The sequence below is a fragment of the Salvelinus sp. IW2-2015 genome, unplaced genomic scaffold (assembly GCF_002910315.2).
Source record: "Salvelinus sp. IW2-2015 unplaced genomic scaffold, ASM291031v2 Un_scaffold1112, whole genome shotgun sequence".
NCBI lineage: Eukaryota > Metazoa > Chordata > Actinopteri > Salmoniformes > Salmonidae > Salvelinus > Salvelinus sp. IW2-2015.
Genome location: NW_019942731.1, coordinates 81,652 through 106,399, shown reverse-complemented (window position 1 = coordinate 106,399; position 24,748 = coordinate 81,652). Strand labels below are relative to the sequence as shown.

Genomic DNA, 24,748 nt, shown 5'->3' with positions numbered 1-24,748 from the left:
GTCTGAGAGTCTGGTAGGTGCTTTTGGCAACTCAATTCGGGCTGTCGAGCATTTTATGAAGAGTGGCTTACGTCTGGCCCACTCTAGCATAAAGGCCTGATTGGTGGAGTGCTACAAGAGATGGGTTGTCCTTTTGCGAACGTTCTCCATGCTTGCACAGAGGAACTCTGGAGCTCTGTCATAGTGCCAATCGCGGTCTTGGTCATCTCCCTGACCAACGCCCATCTCCCTGACCAACGCCCATCTCCCTGACCAACGCCCTCAATCATGTCCCAATCAATTTGAATTTAACCACAGGTGGAACTCCAATCAAGTTGTAGAAACAGCTCAAGGATGATCAAGTGGAAACAGGATGCACCTGAGCTCAATTTTGTGGTCTCATAGCAAAGGGTTGAACACTTAAAAAAAAATAAAATGTTTTCACTTTACCTTTATGGGGTATTGAGGGATTTTCTATTTATTTAATTAGCTTTAGGAATAAGTGCTGAAACGTTAGCAAAATGTGGGAATAAGTCTAGGTGTCTGAATAACTTTCGCGAATGGCACTGTATTTAGAATATTTTGGTATTTCTGTACAGGCTTCCCTTCTTTCACTCTGTCATTTTAGGTTAGTATTTTTGGAGTAACTACAATGTTGTTGTAAAGATCGTCACAAAATGGCGCCGACAGAGAGGGCTGCCTCATTCTAGTCGCTTAGAAACTTTGCAGTATTATGTTTTTATGTATTAATTTCTTACACTGTTAGCCAGAAAGTGAGACAGCACTATACCAGTAATACGACTTTTTCCGAAGGCGGATCTTTGTCTGAACGCACCCAGGGCATTGGAGCTGATTCCGAGGCCGACCCAAAACAACCAGCCGTCAGAGAAGAGGTAGAACGGAGCGGTTCAGGTCCAGACTTCGAAGGTGCTCACAACATCATACCGCTTCTGAGTATATTACTCGCTAATGTCAGTCTCTAGATAGGCCAAGGCAGACGAAATTATGGCAAGGTTTTGCTATCCAGAGAGACATCAGGGAATTGTAACATACTCTGCTTCAACGAAACATGGCTCTCTCCGGATACATGCCTGTCGGAGTCGGTACAGCACCTGGATTCTTTGTAGCGTCACACGACAGGAATGAAACATCTCTCCGGGAAGAATAAGGGCGGGGTGTATGTTTCATGATTAAATTAACAACTCCCATGTGTAATTGTAACAAATACAGGAACTCAGGTTTACTTTCATTCACCTGAACTGAATTCCTCACAATCAAATGCTGACACGTATTATATCCCAAGAGAATTCTCCTCGGTTTTTGTCCAAAGCCGTGTACACCACCCTCAAGCCGATACCACAACGGCGCATCAAGGAACTTACGGGACTTCCATGCAAACTGGAACCATATATCTGAGGCTGCATTTATTGGTAGCTTGGGGATTTTATACAAAGCATTTGAGAAGCAAGGCAACCTAATTCCTATCAGCATATTGACTGTAGCACTCATCTGGCAAAAGACTGGATCACTGCTACTCCTAACTTCCAGCGATGCATAGCAAAGCCCTCCTCCTTTTGGCAAATCTGACCACGAACTCCATTTTTGCTCCTCCCTTCCTATAGGCAGAAAATCAAACAGGATGTACCGTGATTAAGAAGTATTCACGCTGGTCCTGACCAATCGGCAATCCACGCTTCAAGATTGTTTTTGATCACGGCGGACTGGGACATGTTTCGGGCTCAAGAGAATAATATCGACCTATACGCTGATTCTGTGACTGCAGTTTATAAAGGAAGTGTAATAAGAGTTTGTACCCACTGTGACTATTGGAAACGCTACCCTAACCAGAACCGTGGATAGAATGGCGCTTCACGCAAACTGAAAGTGCGAACCCACTTGCATTTACCCAATGGAAAGGTGACTGGGAGTATGGCCGAATATAACAAAACGTGTAGTTATTCCCTCCGCCAAGGCAATCAAACCAAAGCAAAATGTCATATAGAGACAAGTGGAGCCGCAATTCAACGGCTTCAGACACGAGAATAATGGTGGCAGGGTCTACAAGACAATCACGGACAAAAAAAGAAACCAGCCATCGACGTCTTGCATTGCACCTTCTTTGTCCGCTTTGAGGATAATACCAGTGCCAGGACGGGGCCCGCTTTCCAAGGACTGTGAGCTCTCCTTCTCCGTGGCCGACGTGGAGTTAAGACATTTAACGTTTAAACCTCGCAAGGCTGCCGGCCCAGAACGCATCCAAGCCCGCGTCCTCAGAGCATGAGCAGACCAGCTGGCTGGTGTGTTTACGGACATATTCAAATCTCTCCCTATCCCAGTCCTGTGTCCCCACATGCTTCAAGATGGCCATCATTGAGTTCCTGTTCCCAAGAAGGCAAAGGTAACTGACTAAATAACTAGTAAGCAAACTCACTTTCTGTCATCATTGAAGTGCGTTGAAGGCTAGTCAAGGATGATATCACTCCCCCTTACGGCACCCTAGACCCACTCCAATTGCTTACCGCCCCAGATAGGTCCACAGCGATCAATCGCAATCACAAACTTGCACACTGCACACTGCCCCCTACCATCTGGACAAGAGGAATACCTATGGTAAGAAATGTTGTTTTCTTTTGACTACAGCCTCAGCCTTCCACCATAGTACCTCCAAGCTCATCATTAAGCTTGAGGCCTTCTGTCTCGACCCCGCCTGTGCAATTGGGGTCCTGGACTTCCTGACGGGCCGCCCAGTTTGGTGAAAGGTAGGAAACAACATCTCCACTTTCGATGATCCTCAACACTGGGCCCCACAAGGGTGCGTGCTCAGCCCCTTCTGTACCCCTGTTTCACCCATGACTGCGTGGCCATGCACGCCTCCAACTCAATCATCAGTTTGCAGACGACACAACAGTAGTTGGGCTTGATTACCAACACGTCAAGAACAGCCTACAGGAAGGTGAGGCACTCGGAGTGTGGTTGTCAGGAAAACAACTCTCACTCTCAACGTCAACAAAAGAAAGGAGATGATCGTGGACTTCAAGGAAACAGCAGAGGGAGCCACGCCCCCTTCCATATCGACGGGACAGCAGTGGGAGAAGGTGGAAAGTTTTGAAGTTCCTCGGCGGTACACATCACGGACAAACTGAAAATGGTCCACACCACAAAGACAGTGGTGGGTGAAGAAGGCAACAACAGCGCCTTCTTCAACCACAGGAGGCTGAAGAAATGTGGCTTGTCATCTAAAACCTCACAAACTTTACAGATGCACAATTTGAGAGCTCCTGTCAGGCTGTATCACCGCCTGGTACGGGCAACTTGCACCACGCCAACCGCAGGGGTTTCTCCAGAGGGGTGGTGCATGTCTGCACCCAACGCATCACCGGGGGCAAACTACTTCCTCCAGGAACTAACAGCACCTGATGTCAAGGAAGGCCAAAAAGATAATCAGGAACAACCACCAGTGGAACACTGCTGTCACCCCGCTATCATCCAAGAAGGCGAGGTCCAGTAAAGGTGCATAAGCAGGACCAAGAGACTGAAAAACAGCTTCCTATCTCAAGGCCCATCAGACTGTTAAACAGCCGTCACTAACACAGAGAGGCTCCATAACCCTGGTAACAGTCAGGGTAATGAGACAGCAGAACAGGGGAAAGTCTACATAGATGAATATTCACCTGGGCTCCTAGCTAGCTGTGTTCAAGGGGTCACTGAGGAGTACAGTAGGCTAAGTGGAACATTTATCAGGTTACTGTTGATCATTGCCAGTAAATTAACATTGTGTACTTGGTGTTGTCAATGGGACAATACAGAGGGTCATTACCCCATAACCCTGGTAACAGTCAGGGTAATGAGACAGCAGAACAGGGGAAAGTCTACATAGATGAATATTCACCTGGGCTCCTAGCTAGCTGTGTTCAAGGGGTCACTGAGGAGTACAGTAGGCTAAGTGGAACATTTATCAGGTTACTGTTGATCATTGCCAGTAAATTAACATTGTGTACTTGGTGTTGTCAATGGGACAATACAGAGGGTCATTACCCCCTTGTTGTTGGATTAATACCGTCAGGGACGGATTTCCAGTCAGACACAGGTTAAGCCTAAAGTCTCTGACTAAAAAGCCATTTCAACTGAGATCATGTTTTTTTGTACAGAACTAGGCTTCATCTGTGTCTGGTGAAACGATCCCGATGTGTTTTTACAGCTGCTTGAACAAACRGGTATTACATCCTTATCAAAACGGTCACGCACAACTGATCCATGTCCATCCTGAAACAGGCCTCGTGTGCCGTGAGCAGATATGAGGACAGAAGAAAGGTGCGATTTGCATTGGAAATAGAGGAACATGATCATGTTGGTTTTGAACAGGCCACTTTGGCTGCGTTTACACAAGCAGTCCAATTCTGATATTTTGCCCAATTATTGGCAAAAGAGCTGATCAGGTTGGTCAAAATACCAATTAGTGAAAAAATATCAGAATTGGGCTGCCTGTGTAAACGCAGCCTCTGACTGTCTGTCTGTGCCTACAGTACGTACCTGGGTCCTGGGCTGCAGGGGGAGGCTCTGGAGAGCTGGCTGGCTGCTCGGGGGAAGTGGCTGCTGCAGGAGCATCGGCTGCAGGCTGGGTCTCACTCTGGGCCGGGGCCTCCGCTGCAGGGGCTGGGTCTGTGGTGTCTGCAGGAGCCTCGGCTTGGGCTGCAGCCGGAGCAGACTGGGCCTCCCCTCCTGTGGCTGCTACGGTCACTGTSTGATCTGGGATGGTCTCACTGTCCTCCGCAACCTTACTGTTCTCATTAGCCGCCCCTGGCAGTGGAACACAGAACATCAGCCACATGCTGGGAGCTCAAGGATTGGTCAATCAAGCAATCATGTTATCAATAAAATGTGATTTATATAGCCCTTTTAACAAGGGCAAAGTTWTTTTRTKTTTTTTACATTTATTTAACTAGTCAAGTCAGTTAAGGACAAATTCTTATTTTCAATGACGGCCTAGGAACAGWGGGTTCAGWGGCAGAACRACAGATTTGTACCKYGTCAGCTCGGGGATTTGAWCTYGCAACCTTTCGGTTACTAGTACAACGCTCTAACCACTAGGCTACCCTGCCGCCCCAAAGTGCTTTACAGTAATCTACATCAACTGAAATATTCAATGTTTGATGGACAGCTCAACGGTTACAATGGTAGACAATAACGGGCACTCCCCTCTACCTTACTGTGAGAAGTAGGCAATTATATAATTATATAGCAACCAGCAGTGTTAGAACAGAGTCATTGGGTCTGTATGGTGTCTGTAACGTGATGACTAGGACATGGCTTCAGGTCATGATTAAGTAGCCGTGAAACTGGCAAACAATGCTTCACCTCATAGCAACACCAAAACATCACAGCTCTTTCTCAGGCAACAGCCCAGCTAGTGTAACACGGTTGTGTTATGTTTCCACTTGACACTGCAGAAATATGTATTTCATGTTCATGTATTCCTATTGGTTGGTTGAATTTACATATCAATGAGGTGTTATGAAATTGGTCATGCTTGCAGATAGCGGGAGATCGCAAACTTAAATTCTAACCAGTCTGAAATTGACATGCAATTTCTTCTATTTAACCTTTATTTAAATTAGGCAAGTCAGTTAAGAACCATTTATATTTAAATGGCGGCCTACACCTGCCAAACCCGGACGACGCTGGGCCAATTGTGCGCCGCCCTATGGGACTCATCCCAGTTTAGGTCACCTAACAGTACATGCTTAACACCCCGGCCATCCTACAATCTAAGCTAGATGCCCTCAATCTCACACAAATTATCAAGGAACCTACCTGGTACAACCCTAAATCTGTAACCATGGGCACCCTCATAGATATCATCCTGACCAACTTGCCCTCTAAATACACCTCTGCTGTCTTCAACCAGGATCTCAGCGATCACTGCCTCATTGCCTGCGTCCGTAATGGGTCCGCGGTCAAACGACCACCCCTCATCACTGTCAAACGCTCCCTTAAACACTTCAGCGAGCAGGCCTTTCTAATCGACCTGGCCCRGGTATCCTGGAAGGATATTGACCTCATCCCGTCAGTAGAGGATGCCTGGTTGCTCTTTAAAAGTGCTTTCCTCACCATCATAAATAAGCATTCTCCRTTCAAAAAATGTAGAACTAAGAACAGATAWAGCCCTTGGTTCAYTCCAGAYCTGACTGCCCTYGACCAGCACAAAAACATCYTGTGGCGKACTGCAWTAGCATCGAATAGTCCCCGCGATATGCAACTKTTCAGGGAAGTCAGGAACCAATACACAGKCAGTTAGGAAAGYKAAGGCTTTTTCAAACAGAMATGTGCATCCTGTAGCACTAATTCCAATAGGTTTTGGGACACTAAAGTCCATGGAGAATAAGAGCACCTCCTCCCAGCTGCCCACYGCACTGAGGCTAGGAAACAATCACCACCGATAAATCTACGATGATAGATAATAGATCATTTCAATAAGCATTTTTCTACGGCTGGCCATGCTTTCCACCTGGCTACAGTTCTGCACCCCCCGCAGAAACTTGCCCAAGACTCCCCCGCTTCTCCTTCACCCAAATCCAGACAGCTGATGTTCTGAAAGAGCTGCTAAATCTGGATCCTTACAAATCAGCTGGGCTAAACAATCTGGACGCCTCTCTTTCCAAAATGATCAGCTGAAATTGTTGCAACCCTGTTACAAGCCAGTTCAACTCTCTTCGTATCGTCTGAGATCCCCAAAGATTGGAAAGCTGCCGCGGTCATCCCCCTCTTCAAAGCGCGAGACACTCTAGACCCAAACTGTTATAGACCTACAGTTGAATTCGGAAGTTTACATACACTTAGGTTGGAGTCATTAAAACTCATTTTCAACCACTCCAAAAAATGTCTTGTTAACAAACTATAGTTTTGACAAGTCGGTTAGGACATCTACTTTGTGCATGACACAAGTAATTTTTCTAACAACTGTTTACAAACAGATTATTTCACATATAATTCACTGTATCACAATTCCAGTGGGTCAGAAGTTTACATACACTAAGTTGACTGTGCCTTTAAACAGCTTGGAAAATTCCAGAAAATGATGTCATGGCTTTAGAAGCTTCTGATAGGCTAATTGACATCATTTGAGTCAATTGGAGGTGTACCTGTGGATTTATTTCAAGCCTACCTTCAAACTCAGTGCCTCTTTGCTTGACATCAGAAAATCAAAAGAAATCAGCAAAAAAAAATTGACCTCCACAAGTCTGGTTCATCCTTGGGAGCAATTTCCAAACGCATGAAGGTACCACGTTCATCTGTACAAACAATAGTACGCAAGTATAAACACCATGGGACCACGCAGCCATCATACCGCTCAGGAAGGAGACGTGTTCTGTCTCCTAGAGGTGAACGTACTTTGGTGCGAAAAGTGCAAATCAATCCCAGAACAACAGCAAAGGACCTTGTGAAGATGCTGGAGGAAACAGGTACAAAAGTATCTATATACACAGTAAAACGAGTCCTATATCAACATAACCTGAAAGGCCGCACAGCAAGGAAGAGGCCACTGCCCAAAACGCCATAAAAACAGACTACGGTTTGCAACTGCACATGGGGACAAAGATCGTACTTTTTGTTGAGAAATGTTCTCTGGTCTGATGAAAAAAAATAGAACTGTTTGGCCATAATGACCATCGTTATGTTTGGAGGAAAAAGGGGGAGGCTTGCAAGGCTTCCAAGTTAAACAATTTAAAGTCAACGCTACTAATACTAATTGAGTGTATGTAAACTTTGACCCACTGGAATGTGATGAAAGAATAAAAGCTGAAATATATAATTCTCTCTACTATTATTCTGACATTTCACATTTTAAATAAAGTGGTGATCCTAACTGACCTAAGACAGGGAATTTTTACTAGGATTAAATGTCAGTAATTGTGAAAAACTGAGTTTAAATGTATTTGGCTAAGGTGTATAGTACTTCCGACTTCAACTGTATATCCATCCTGCCCTGCCTTTGTAAAATCTTCGAAAGCCAAGTTAACAACAGATACCGACCATTTCGAATCCACCGTACCTTCTCCACTATGCAATCTGGTTCCCGAGCTGGTCATGGGTGCACCTCAGCCACGCTCAAGGTCCTAACAATATCATAACCTCCATCGATAAAAGACAGTACTGTGCAGCCGTCTTCATCGACCTGGCCAAGGCTTTTGACTCTGTCAATCACCGCATTCTTATGGCAGACTCAATAGCCTTGGTTTCTCAAATGACTGCATCGCCTGGTTCACCAACACTTCTCAGATAGAGTTCAGTGTGTCAATCGGAGGGCCTGTTGTCCAGAACCTCGGCAGTTCTATGGGGTCCACAGGGTTAATTCTCGGCCGACTCTTTTCTCTGTATATATCAATGAGTCGCTCTTTGCTGCTGGTGATTCTCTGATCCACCTCTACGCAGATGACACCATTCTGTATACATCTGGCCCTTCTTGGACACTGTGTTAACAAACTCAAATGAGCTTCAATGCCATACAACACTCCTTCTGTGGCCTCCAACTGCTTTTAAATGCTAGTAAAACCAAATGCATGCTCTTCAACCGATCGCTGCACGCACCCGCCCGCCCGACTAGCATCACTACTCTGGACGGTTCTGACTTAGAATATGTGGACAATACAAAATACCTAGGTGTCTGGTTAGACTGTAAACTCTCCTTCCAGACTCACATTAAGCATCTCAATCCAAAATGAAATCTAGAATCGCTTCCTATTTCGTAACAAAGCCACTCATGCTCCAAACATACCCTCGTAAAACTGACTATCCTACGATCCTTGACTTTGGCAATGTCATTTACAAATAGCCTTCAACACTCTACTCAGGAACTGGATGCAGTCTATCACAGTGCATCCGTTTGTACCAAAGCCATATACTCCGCCACTCTGCAACGTGGCCACCTGTAGCCCCTATCTTCTCATGCTAGCTTCGCCAAGCGTACACTACTCATTATCATCGCGTATCCAAAGCCGCATATCCACTCATCATCAATCCACCGTAAAGCGCTCCAGCAATATCACTGGTCCACCTCACTACCAACACTGCTTTGTGCCGCCTTTCCTTCAGGTCTCTGCTGCCAATGACAGGAAAGAATTGCATAAGTAACTGAAGCTGGAGACTTATATCTCCCTCTCTAACTTTAAGCATCAGCTATCAGAGCAGCTTACCGATCACTGTACCTGTACACAGCCCATCTGTAAATATCACACCCAACTACCTCATCCCCATATTGTTATTTTAAATTTTTTGCTCATTTGCACCCCAGTATCTCTACTTACACATCTATCACTCCAGTGTTAATGCTAAATTGTAAATTATTTCGCCTCTATGGCCTCTATTGCCTTACCTCCCTGATCTTATTACATTTGCACACACTGTATATATAACTTTTCTATTGTGTTATTGACTGTACGCTTGTTTATCCCATATGTAACTCTATGTTGTTGTATGTGTCAAACTGCTTTGCTTTATCGTGGCCAGGTCGCAGTTGTAAATGAGAACTTGTTCTCAACTGGCCTATCTGGTTAAATAAAAAAAATAAAAAAGTCCTTCTGTCTTGTATTTGGGACCTTCACCTGGGATCGTTTCTGTACCCAAATCAAACACATGTCCCTGAGAAGGATGAGGCATGCATGTGTGTGTTGAGTTTTATCCAAACTGCAGTATCAGCACTGTGTCTAAATCAAGTTGGTCTATCAACAACATATCGGTTGACACACAGCTAACACACCATTTTACCACAGGAAGAAAGGGGAAGAAAATACCCAGTTAATGATCATATGAAACACAGGCCTCAGGCTAACACAGATTAACTTCCTCACCCACCACAGGTTCCTAGAACAGGAATGTGTGTACAGGGATATGAAGCCTGGAGGCCAAGGCTAAGGGATATGAGACGTTTGGAAATTGCTTCAGTATGACTTGTGGAGGCCTACATGAATCTACTAGCAGAGTATCTACATGAATCTACTAGCAGGAGTATCTACATGAATTACTATCAGGAGTATCTACATGAATCTACTAGCAGGAGTATCTACATGAATCTACTAGCAGGAGTATCTACTATCAGGAGTATCTACATGAATCTACTATCAGGAGTATCTACATGAATCTTACTAGCAGGAGTAATCTACATGAATCTACTAGCAGGAGTATCTACATGAATCTACTAGCAGGAGTAATCTACAATGAATCTACTAGCAGGAGTATCTACATGAAATCTACTATCAGGAGTATCTACATGAATCTACTATCAGGAGTATCTACATGAATCTACTATCAGGAGTAATCTACATGAATCTACTATCAGGAGTATCTACATGAATCTACTAGCAGGAGTATCTACATGAATCTACTAGCAGGAGTATCTACATGAATCTACTAGCAGGAGTATCTACATGAATCTGCTATCAGGAGTATCTACATGAATCTACTATCAGGAGTATCTACATGAATCTGCTATCAGGAGTATCTACATGATCTACTATCAGGAGTATCTACTGAATCTACTATCAGGAGTATCTACAGAACTGCTACAGGAGTATCTACATGAATCTACTATCAGGAGTATCTACATGAATCTGCTAACAGGAGTATCTACATGAATCTGCTATCAGGAGTATCTACATGAATCTACTATCAGGAGTATCTACATGAATCTGCTAGCAGGAGTATCTACATGAATCTGCTATCAGGAGTATCTACATGAATCTACTATCAGGAGTATCTACATGAATCTGCTATCAGGAGTATCTACATGAATCTACTATCAGGAGTATCTACATGAATCTGCTATCAGGAGTATCTACATGAATCTGCTATCAGGAGTATCTACATGAATCTACTATCAGGAGTATCTACATGAATCTGCTATCAGGAGTATCTACATGAATCTACTATCAGGAGTATCTACATGAATCTGCTAGCAGGAGTATCTACATGAATCTGCTATACAGGAGTATCTACATTATCTACTATCAGGAGTATCTACATGAATCTGCTATCAGGAGTACTACATGACATCTACTATCAGGAGTATCTACATAATTGCTAGCAGGAGTATCTACATGAATCTGCTAACAGGAGTATCTACACTCAGCAAAAAAAGAAATGTCCTTTCACTGTCGACTGAGTTTATTTTCAGCAAACTTGACATGTGTAAATATTTGTATGAACATAACAAGATTCAACAACTGAGACATAAACTGAAACAAGTTCCACAGACATGTGACTAACAGAGATGGAATAATGTGTCCCTGAACAAAGGGGGGGGGAGAAATCAAAAGTAACAGTCAGTATCTGAGGTGGCCACCAGCTGCATTAAGTACTGCAGTGCATCTCCTCCTCGTGGACTGCACCAGATTTGCCCAGTTCTTGCTGTAAGATGTTACCCCACTCTTCCACCAAGGCACCTGCAAGTTCCCAGACATTTCTGTCTGGGGGGAATGGCCTTAGCCCTCACCCTCCGATCCAACAGGTCCCAGACGTGCTCAATGGGATTGAGATCCGGGCTCTTCGCTGGCCATGGCAGAACACTGACATTCCTGTCTTGCAGGAAATCAGGCACAGAACGAGCAGTATGGCTGGTGGCATTGTCATGCTGAGAGGGTCATGTCAGGATGAGCCTGCCATGAGGGAGGAGAATGTCTTCCCTGTAACGCATAGCGTTGAGATTGCCTGCAATGACAACAAGCTCAGTCCGATGATGCTGTGACACACCGCCCCAGACCATGACGGACCCTCCACCTCCAAATCGATCCCGCTCCAGAGTACAGGCATCGGTGACCTTAATTGTCTACCGTCTGTAAGCTGTCAGTGTCTTAACGACCGTTCCACAGGTGCATGTTCATTAATTGTTTATGGTTCATTGAACAAGCATGGGAAACAGTGTTTAACCCCTTTACAATGAAGATCTGTGAAGTTATTTGGATTTTTACGAATTATCTTTGTAAGACAGGGTCCTTTTTTTTTGCTGAGTTTACATTATTCTACTTGCAGGATTATCTACATTTATACTAGACCTACACAACTTTTACAAACCATTTGCATTTATGAACAAAACTTCACACTAACATCCCTCAGAAACCAACCCCTCTTTTACACTACTGCTACTCTCTGTTCATCATATATGCATAGTCACTTTAACCATATCTACATGTACATACTACCTCAATCAGCCTGACTAACCGGTGTCTGTATGTAGCCTCGCTACTTTTATAGCCTGTCTTTTTTGCTGTTGTTTTATTTCTTTACTTACCTATTGTTCACCTAACACCTTTTTTCACTGTTGGTTAGAGCCTGTAAGTAAGCATTTCACTGTAAGGTCTACACCTGTTGTATTCGGCGCACGTGACAAGTAAACTTTGATTTGATTTGAAATCAATACTCAAACCTTAGATCAAAAAATCCAGGTGGTGAGGAAGAGAAAGGCCAGTTTGAGTGAGACGACATTTACTCAGAGCGATACTATGTACGGAGACAATATAACCATTCAGGAGGGTGTGGGACCAAAACAGTTCCATTGGCATCAAAGAAACACACCCAAGGTGTTCTGTGTGGGAACGCACCTCAAAAATCCAAAAGCAAAACTATTTTTCACTCTGTAGTTGAATACACTGTTGGTTGGTGCAAGTTGACAATGTCCTTGTTCTGCCTGAGAGGAGTTAGGTCAGGTTACAGGAGCCATATGTAAAACTAAGGAAATGTCCCTGCTGCCACATGTTCATCTGACCCAGAGGAAGAGATTAGAGAATTTCTATGAACAGTGCATATGGATAATTTGCAGCAGTGGGAACATTACGTTTAGAGTGACACAATGTTTAGCGTATTTGGAGTGTCTGTAATACACGTCATTTCCAGTGTTCTGGGGTTGATGGTCACTAGATTTATAGCTGCAGTAGTTTATGTGTCGGGGGGCTAGGGTCAGTCTGTTATATCTGGAGTACTTCTCCTRTCTTATCTTATCCGGTGTCCTGTGTGAATTTAAGTATGCTCTCTCTAATTCTCTCTTTCTTTCTTTCTCTCTCKCTCTCWGAGGACCTGAGCCCTAGGACCATGCCTCAGGACTACCTGGCATGATGACTCCTTGTTGTCCCCAGTCCACCTGGCCGTGCTGCTGCACCAACCCTGACCTGTTCACCGACGTGCACCTGTCCCAGACCTGCTGTTTTCAACTCTCTAGAGACGCAGGAGCGGTAGAGATACTTTCAATGATCGGCTATGAAAGCCAACTGACATTTACTCCTGGGGTGCTGACTTGTTGCACCCTCGACAACTACTGTGATTATTATTATTTGACCATGCTGGTCATTTATGAACATTTGAACACTCTTGGCCATGTTCTGTTATAATCTCCACCGGCACAGCCAGAAGAGGACTGGCCACCCTCATAGCCTGGTTCCTCTCTAGTGTCTTCCTAGGTTCTGGCCTTTCTAGGGAGTTTTTCCTAGCCACCGTGCTTCTACACCTGCATTGCTTGCTGTTTGGGTTTAGGCTGGGTTTCTGTACAGCACTTTGATATCAGCTGATGTAAGAAGGGCTATATAAATGAATTTGATTTGATTGTTATGGATTATTCTCATATTCTGTTGATAGTGATTGACACCAGACTGGAGGTACAAGGACTGAGGACACACTGATTATTCACTTGTATGTACTAAGAACACTAAGTTTAAAGGCGCCACCGGTTGAAACGCAATGTGTTTGTGGTGGGAGTGAGTTTCATTCATGCGGTGGTTTTGAGGCGTAAGGTTGTTTTGTGGCGGACATTTATGGGATTTTTGTTACTTATTGGAGGTGCGGGTGTCGGATATACTTATCCAGCAGCGAGGCCGGTGTTGATGACATTATGTTGAACACTGTGATTCTGTAGCACTTACAAATTCACTGCCTTTTGTTTGACATCCTGCAGACTCTCAGCTGTTTTAGGTACTACACAGATCGTATCACAAAGATAGCTTTCACAGGTTCTGCTACTATTCTACTACCATCAAATTCATTTGGTAAACATATCAATGCCCCTATAATAGTCTCATATCGTTCACTAACAAATAAGTCGAGATGACATCTAGTGCTCTTCACCATGAACACAACTTGATGACTATGTGACTATGTAGTAATATCCGTCTCACTCCGAAAAGAACTATATCCTCTACGTATAAAAGTAGTATATCCTCTAGTAGTAAAGACTACAATATACCTCTACTTATAAAATACATTTATATATGTCTCAACTTAGCTAACATATTACAGTACTAGCTCTACTCTCCTATAAAAGTGGTATATCCTTCTACCTCTAGTAAAATCCAGTATACCTCCATGTAGAAAAATAAATTATAGTCCTCTAACGTTACAACAAATACATTTTTATATTCTCAGCTGTAGTAAAGGATAGTATAGTCCTCTACTTAGAAAGATACAGTACTATGTATTCTCTTACTTATAAAATACAGTATATTCTCGACGGAGTAATAATTGTAATCCATTCTACTGTAGTAAAATTGATAGTGTAAAGTCCTTCATACTAGTAGTAAAGATAGGTAAAGTCCCCTTACTGTAGTAAAGAATATTAAGACCTCACTAGTAAAAATACACCTAATTCTCTACTGTATAAATATGGTACTCAATAACCTACTAATAAGAAGATAGGGTAAATATGCCTCTACTTATAAAGGATATAGGGAGTAGAATCCTCTTACTCTAGTCAAGATAGGTGAGTACTCACCTCTTAATAGTAAAGATACAATTATCCTTACGGCTTAGTAAAAAACATATACTTAACTCTAGACAGTTCTATAATAAAGAATACCAGTAGTATCTCTAGCTAGTTACAAGATATTGTATAGTCCGTCACTTATAAGTAATAAGCAGTATATCCGACTAGGTAAAAGATAAATTAATCCTCTACTTAGATAAATACGTAGTTCTCTACCGTAGTAAGATAGTGTATACCTCTACTAAAATACCTAGATATTCTCGACTAGTTAAAATACAGTATCTTCTACTGTCAAAATTGTGTATAGTCCTCTACTGTAGTAAGATTAGTATCTATAAAGTCCCTGACTGTAGTAAAAAGTTTAGAGAAAATCCTCTACTGATAACTAATCATTATAGTCCTCATACTGTATAAATACAGTATCAGTTCTCTACTCTGTAGTACTAATAGCAACGGATTAGCTTCTCTACTGTAGTATAAGATAGTGTAAGTCCTCTACTGTATGAAGATACAAAAGTCCTACACTTAGTAAAATACAGGTACTATTTCTTGACTGTAGTAAATTTGTATAGTCCTCTACTGTTGTAAAATAATGCTTATATAGTCCATACATCTATAAAGATCAGTGTAAATCCTCCTACGTATGATCTAAAAAATATAGTTTAAACCTCCTACTTATCACACATACAGTATATTCTACTATCTTACAAGAAGTGTATATCCTCTATCTATAAAATGTAGTTATAGCGTCTACTTAGGCAGAAAATACAATCCTATTCCCTAACATGTATAAAGATACAGTATAGTCCATACTTAGTAAAATACAGTATAGTTCTCTACTGTATAAATATTTTATCCTCTACCTATTTAAAATATACAGAAGCTCTACGTATAACAATATGTAATCCTTCTACTGTAGAAAAGAACATGTGCTATATTCTCTATGTTAGAAAATACAAATATAGTCCATCTCTCATCTGTAGTAAAGATACAGTATAGTCTCTACTTATCAAAAATACATGCCCGATATAGATCCTCTACCGTATAAAGATAACGATATTATATCCTCTACTTAGTACAAGATAGTGTAATCCTCTACTATAAAATATATCTAATCCTCAGTTAGTACAGTAACCTCTATATGCTAACCCAAGACACAGCTAAAAATAGTATATTCTGCTAGCTGTTAGTACAAATACTGTATAGTCCTCCACTACTAAAATAGTTATATCCTCACTGTAGTAAATAATATAGTCCTCTACTGCTAGTAAAGAACATATATTCTCTATGTTAAATCAGTATAGCTCTTACTGGTAATTAAAGACACAGTATATCCTACTAGTAAAAATAGTAAGTCCCCTACTATGTAAAAAAAGTGACTATCACCTTACTTATAATACATATATCTCCACTATCATAAAATTGTATTCTATCCTCGACTGTATAAAATATGTAAATGAGTCCTCTACCGTATAAAGATCGCTGAATCCCACTATTAAAAGATACAAATATTAGTCCTCTACTTAGTAAATACAGTATAGTTCTCTACTTAGGTAAAATACAGTATAGTCCTACTGTTAAAGACACATATATGTCCCAATAACGTAGTAAACTACACTCTATACTCTTGCATTAAAAACTTACGATCTCGTCTATCTTATTAAACATAGTTATAGTTCTACTCGTATAAATACAGTATATCCGTAACCTAAGTAAAATACAAGGAAATTCGCTAACGTAACAAGAGATGAATTCTCTAACTGTAAAAGTATAATAGTGAGTCCCTCTCCTTAACACTTCAATACGGAAAAACCATCACAGTAGTAGTCCATCTTACCTAATAAATTCCAATTTATAAGTGCATTCTACGTATAATTGAACATATATCATCTTCACTGATAGTACTAAAGCTATAGATTATCCTCTACTGTATCATAAATATGTATATCCTCTACGTAGAAAATACAATAATCCTCTACTGTTATATATAAGAAACAGGATATTCTCTACTGTATAAATTGGATATCCCTCTACTGAGCAAATGATTTAAGTCCTCACTGTATAAAATAGTGCTACAGTCCTCTACCTGTATAAAATATATAGTCCCTCTACAGCAAAAGTTTCACAGACTATTCTCTCACTGTAGCCAACAATAGCCTATAAACTCACTTAGATAACTAGATAATTATGTCCTCTACTTTAGTAAAACTACAATATACTCTACTTATAAAGATACATAAGTCCCTACTTAGTAAAGATACGTATATTCCTACATTAACAAAATAGTATAGCCACTTAGTACAAGAACAGTATAGTTCTTACTGTATTAAAGTATTAGTTATACCCTACTGTAGAAAAGAAGTGCTATATCGCTTCTACGTATAAATAACAATATATCCTTTACTGGTAGTAAATATACATATAGTTCTCCACTAGAAACATACATTATGCCTCATACTTATAAAGATACAGTATATTCTCTACTTATAAAATGTATACTCCTCTACATGTAAAGATAGTGATACCTCACTTATAAAGATTCACATTATATTCTCTACTAGTAAAGATAGGCCAGTCTCTACTGTATAAACATAGTAACCCTCTAACCTAGAAAAAGGATATCCTCTACTTAGAAAATACACTTATCCGTCCTACCTTATTAAAAACAGATTATTCTCTACTTAGTAAAAACAGTATAGTTCTCTATCTAGCAAAAAACACAGTATAGTAACTTTCTATAAAATAGATTTAACCTCTCTAAATAAATAGAGTATCCTCATCTAACCTACAACACCTAATAATCTCTATAACTTATCAAGTACAATATATGTATATTCTCTACTGTATAAAAGATAGTATCCTCACTATATAAATGAAGTATTCTCTACTTAGTACAAACAAATTAGTCCTCTGACGAGTAACAATACAATAATCTCTCACTTAAAACATATACCTACTTATAAAAACCAGTATAAGTCCCATCGACTGAGTTAAAGATCAGCTAAGTGTCCTCTACCGTAGTACTTCATGATACACTATATCTTACTGTAAAGATAGTGACTTAATTCATCAACTTAGAAAATACACAGTATAATGCCTCACTGGTACATACGGTAATAATCCTAACTGTATAAAAATAGTAATATATCACTATCTCGTAGCTTACAATTTTGATATCCTAACTTAGTAAAATACACTATATCCTTACTTATAAAGACAACAGTCATACAACTTCAGGAAAATACAATAGCTCATCTACTTAGAAAAATATATATCCTCACCTATACTTCAAAATATTCTTATATCCTCTACTGTAGAAGTTACATTATACCTCTACTTAGAAAGAAGTATACTCCTACTTATAAATATTTATGTCCCACTAGTAAAATATGTATATCCTCTACTGATAAAATACAGTAATTCCTCACTGATTGAAGTTATATCACTCACTAGGAAAATACCAGTATATCGCTCTCACTTAGTTAAAATAGGATCCTCCTTAGTAAACTACTAGTATAGTCCCCTACTGTATTAAAAACAGTATATCTCTACGTTATAAAGTGTTATAGCCTCACTGTATAAAGATAGTTCAATCCTCTACGTATAAAAATAGTTAAAATCCCTCTACGATGTATAAAATATTATAGTCCTCACTTAAAAATACACTAAGTTCTCTACTGATAAAATAGTGTATATCCTCACTATAAAGAAGTGTATATCCGCTACTATAAAATACAATAACTCCTCTACTGATAAAAACAGATATTCCTACTGAAAAGATAGTGTATAGTCCTCTACTGTAGTAAAATTCAGTATGTCCTCTGATCTTCATCTACAAAATAACATTTATATCCTTCTACTAGTGAAACTATATTCTCTTACTTAGTAAATAGAAATAATCCCACGTAGTAAAGATACAGGAAAATCTCTACGTATAATAGATACAGTATATCTCCACTTTAGTAAGTTGTTATCCTCTACTGTATAGGAAATAGTATAACTCCTCTCTTAGAAATGATTAATATCCCTTTCTACTTAGTAAACAGTATATCTCACTATAAAAGGTTTTATCTCTTCACTTAGTAAGATAGTGATCCTCTACTAGAAAGAAGAAATCTCTACCTAGTTAAATAAGTTAAATCCTGCTATAGTAACAACATAGTATAGTCCCTACTTAGTAAAAACAATATCCTACTTATAAATACGTAATTCTCGACTTATAAATGACAAATAACCTCGACCTTAGATAAACTATTCATATTCCCCTGCCACTTATGAAAGAACATATTCCTCACGCTATTAAAATTACAGTAATTCTCTACGTATTAAAATGATACCTCACTTATAGACAATAAGTATTTCTCTACTTAAAACTAAACAGTAGAATTCTCTACTGAATATAAATTGTTATCCTCGTACTAAAAGATATATTAGTAAAGCTCCCCTACTTAGTAAAGATACTTAAATCTCTACTATATTAAATATTAATCCCTCTGATAAAATACAGTAATTCTCTACCTGTATTAAAATATGTATATCCTCCTACTAGTAAGATATATATCCTCTACCTTTAGTATAAGAACAAATTACCTCTACTTAGTAAAAAACAATAATTCTCTCACCTCCAATAAAAGTGTATAATCCTAACTTAGAAAACTCTATCCTTAAAGCCATCTACTTATAACAATATCTAAAAGCCTCCTACTGTAGTAATAATATTATATACCTCTACCTTAGACAAATAAACCCAGTATACTAATCATCTCTACTCTGCATAGTAAAATAGTGTAATCCTCACTGTAAAAATAGTTATATTTCCTCACTGTAGTAAAGAACAATATATCCTCTCTCTAATAAAAATACAGATATCCTCTACTTAGTTCAAATTCAGTATATTCTACTAGTAAAAATAGTGTATAGTCCTCCTATTATAAAAATACAAGTCTATTTCTCTACTTATAAAAGTTATATCCTGCTACGTAGAAAAAATAAATTCCTCTACTGATAAAATAACAATATACCCACTTAGTAAAACACAGATATTCTCTTACTAGTAGAAAAACGATATTCTTCTGTATAAAGATATGTACTGCCTCTACTTAGTAAAATTCATAATCCTCTACTTATAAAGAACATTAATTCTCTACTGTAGTAAACGTACAGTAAGTTCCTACTAAAAAATATGTATATCCTCTACTGTAGTAAAAATACCCAGTATATTCTCTACTAGAAAATATGTATAGTCCTCACTATATAAAATAGTAACTCTACTGTATAAATACATATAGTATCTACTGATAAAGATATGTATAGTCTCTACTTATAAAAAGGCATATCCTCCTACTGCAAGAAATACAGTATAGTGCCTCTACTGTAGAACATAACAAATAGCCATCCCTACATTAGATAAAGATACTAATTATTTCTACTTGAGTTAAAAACACAGACTATCAGTTCTCACAGTATAAAATCTCATTTATGCCTCCACGTATACAGATTCAGTGACAATCCCTCTATCGTTACATATATACACTATAAGCCTCTACATAGAAAACAGTATATTGTATAGTTCCTACTGATAAAAGCATATTGTTAGCCCACTTAAAATAACAGTATAGTCCTTACCTATATAAAGATTCTATATTCCTCTACTATAAAAAACAGTAAGTTCCTACTGTATAACAAACGTGCTATATCCTCTCACCGTTAAAAACTACAACTTCTTCTACGGTGAGTAAACAATAGTCTACTACTAACCTTCTACTGTAGAAAAGATCATTGAGATTCTTACTGTAAGTAAAATATATTATCCTCTAACTGTAGTAAAAACGTATATCTCTATCTTTATAAAGATCAGTTTATATCCTCTACTAAATAATTATACCCAAATCCTCTACTTTAATAAACAACAGCTATATCTCTACCTTCTATATTAAGATATGATATACCTCTACGTATAAATACGTACAGTATATTCATCTCACATATAGATAAAGATCTATTATAATCCGCTACTTAGTCAAACATATAGTCTCACTTTAAAGTAGTATAATCCGCACTTGAACATACAGTAATTCCTCTACTGTACTAACAAAGATATCCTCTACTTAGTAAAGACCACATTTCCACTAGTAAATATATATAACCCTACTGTAAAAGATCAGAATTCTCTACGTATAAAAGTGAATCCTCACTGAACTCTCTCTATCCCCCCTCCATTTTTTAAAAACTACAGTTAACATACTACTACTCATTACACATAAAACCTAACCGGTATCCTCGACTAAGACGACTAAATAACTAACCTTACACGTTAACGAACCATTACTTCTCTTATACACATGTAACCACCAACACACACATGAACTACATAGAATAACTCCCCAACTAGGTATTCTACTACATAGGACACAACTACTATCTCGTAGCTTACAGTATAAAACCTTTATACAGACACTATGTACTAACAACCATATCTTAGAATAAGATGCAATCCGTTACTTGACTAGTAAGAACTATACCGTTCATCTTTACTATCAGTTAGAGACCTATTAGCACCTTTCACTCTCTGCTACTCACGAGCGCGATAGAATCTATACATATCTTCACTACGCTAGAACACACTTAAATGCTATCTTACTACAGTAGACCCACTACTATTAGAATAACAATCACTATCTTACTTACAGTAGGAACAACGTATCTTTCTACATAGAGCTATATATCGATCTACACATAGAAACTATACATCTACACAAGCTAATACTATACACTACACGCCATAAAGAAACTTACTGTCTTACAACAAGATAGAACTAAACACATCTTACAACTAAAACCTAATACACTACATAGAGACATATAACCTACTATATACAACCTAACTTATGACTACATGAGTACATCATCGACACCCTTCAGAAAACTATACATCGACTACAGTAAGAACTATAATGTCTTATACGTAAGACCATACAATCTTATACATAAGACAACACTATCCTCACCTCTCTACAGAAGACCCTTACTATCTTTTACTACATAGATAAACCATACTATATCTACTACAGTCTGAACATATGTACGTACTACATTAGAGACTAACACACTTTACACAGAGAGACTAATATCACTATCTTTTACTACTATAAAACTATTACCACTATCACACCATAAGAACTATATGATCTTACTACATAGAACAACACTTGATCTTTCATACATATAGAGGTACCACTATCTTTAACTACAGTAGAGTATACTAAATCTGTCTATCTACACATAAGACTTATACCACTATCTTTACACATAGAAACGTATACCTGATCTGACTACATAGGACGATAATGTATCTACTACTAGACATACTGAAATCTTTACTACAGTAGAACTATTACACTATACTTTACTACAGAAGAAACATACTTATCTTTTTACTACAGTAGGAAACATACCGTATCTTACTACAGTATACAATATCTCTACTACAGTAAACAACCACATCTTTCAGCATAGAACTATACCTATCTTTACTACAGTAGAAACTTATACTGTATCTGTACTACATAAGACTACACACATCTTACTACAGTAAACTATACGTTATCTTTACTACACGGTGCCTATACTGTCAATCTTACACAGTAAACTATTATGATCTTTACTACATAAGACTATACACAATCTACTACATAGAACATCACACTATCTTACTACCAGTAAGAATCTATACTGTACTTTTACACATAGAGACTAACACTACTTTACACCAGTAAAACTAATTAACAACAATAACATATACAACAGTAAACTTACACTATCTTACTCACAGTAGAACATTACACGAAGCTTACACAGTAAAACTATACTGTATCTTCACTACAGTAGAGACTATATGACTTTACACACATTAGACTATCACACTATCTTTTACGACAGTAGATCACTAACACTAGCTTTACTACAGTAAACTATACTGTATCATCCTTACCTCTACCATAAGACATACACTACTTACCTACATTAATTACACATCTAACTCAAAATAGATACCTCACTTACTAATCCCTTACTACAAAGCTCTAGAGGCAACTATACACACCTTACTACACGGAGAACTATACTACTTTTACTACTCAGTAGAAAATATCACTATTACTACATAAGACTAACACTTACTTCACACATAGAACTATACTGTATCTTACTACAGAGTACCTATAATATCTATTACTACAAGATACACAGGGTATACAATACTTTCACAACTTGTATAACTAAACACTCTCCTACTACATAGCAAACTATCATACTCTCTCCTCTAACCACCATAAACGTTCATCTCATCTATCTTACATACAGTACAACATAATTGATCTTACTATATTACAGCACTGCTAACTACTCTTTTACTTCACACAAGACCTTACACTACTTTACCACAGTAGACTTCCACTAGTCTATTACTAACACTCCAGAAAACCTCAAACCTTTAGACAGGTAAACAGAACCAACATACTTTCTACAGTAACTCATCACACGAGTCTGGCGTAATCACTAAACACCTACAACTATCGTTTCGTACTAACAGTAAATAGCTACTTACCCACACACCTCCTTCCATAAAACAGGATCAGACAACGACAACCAAGCAATTAAATACTTATCCACTAACGATTAATAGACCAATACCCCAATCCTGACTACATTCATGCAAACTACTTATATACCGATCTTTACTAGCATAGACAAAGACATTCATTATATACAGAGCGGCGTACTTCTGCTTATACAACAAATCGTAGAAGTGTTACTATACCTGAATCCACTACAGTAGAACTATACCTATCTTTACTATCGATCTACAGAACCCACAACCAATATACACCTTATAGACTACAATACTCTATATTACATATTGTTATCAACCCACTACGAGTTAAAGTCACTCATACGAAGCGATTTAGTCATTACTACAAGCTAGAAAACTATTACATATCGTAGCTTACTACCTATAGCACCTATAGTTATCTTTAACTTACAGTAGAAAACACACACATTACACCCATCCTATCTCCCCAGTTAGAACTTCCCTCACACCTCTCTACTATCAGAGAGCGACTTTACACTATCTTACTATCAGTAAAGACCTATACCCACAAACCTACTACAGTTAGACTAATCTTATTACTGATCTTACTCACAGTTAAAAACTGTATCACACTACAGTAAGACTAACAACTATTCCTTACTACCTATCTAAAGCACGTACTGTATCTTCTTACCAGAAGACATACACACATTACATACCATAGAGACTTATTACATCTTACACAGGATATAGACTGATACACATCACCGACATAGCAGATCTACACTTACTTCACTTACCATAGAAACTATACCACTATCTGCATCTCTTCTAAAGGACTTAAATATGCCCCTAGTTTCCGCAATACTTGGGAACCTGATGAGACTCTCTCGGTCATGCCGCGCCATCTTCCTTTTCCACTTTGCTTCTACTGGTTGTTCTTTGTAGCAACAGCTCCTTCTATCTACTTTTTCTTTCGTTTGTTACAGGTGATGCTGCTGGTCTCCGGGCTGGCCCTTATATAAATCCTAATAATCATACTAGGTCTACGCAATCGTTCTTTCTAGTTCCTCCCTGTTTTTTTTACTACAGTAAGGACTTACTGAATCTTACTACAGTAAGGACTATACACATCGTTATTCCTTTTACTACAGTAGAGAACTAACACACTTACTAGCTAGTAAGATTTACCTATAACTGTATCTTCAACCACAGTAGATGATATATATTTACTACAGGAAGTTACTATACATCTTCTACTACAGTCAGAGACAACAACGAATCTTTATCTACATAAAACATACACTATCTTACTACAGGTTAAAACTAACGTTGCTTTACTACTAAGAACTTATACTTTATCTTACATACAGTTACGAGAACTATTACACTATCTGACCGGACAGTAGAGGACTATACGTATCTGACTTACAGTTTAGGGA

At 38.8% G+C, this 24,748-nt stretch overlaps 1 protein-coding gene across 1 annotated transcript in view; it reads right to left on the bottom strand.

Annotated features, from left to right (window-relative positions):
• si:dkey-284p5.3 (outer membrane protein H.8) overlaps window positions 1-24,748 on the bottom strand; it is a 53,239-nt gene that overhangs the window by 21,047 nt on the left and 7,444 nt on the right. The window contains exon 2 of the mRNA XM_024137112.2: window positions 4,510-4,776. Coding sequence (XP_023992880.1) covers window positions 4,510-4,776 — 267 coding nt within the window. The remainder of the gene's footprint in view (window positions 1-4,509; window positions 4,777-24,748) is intronic.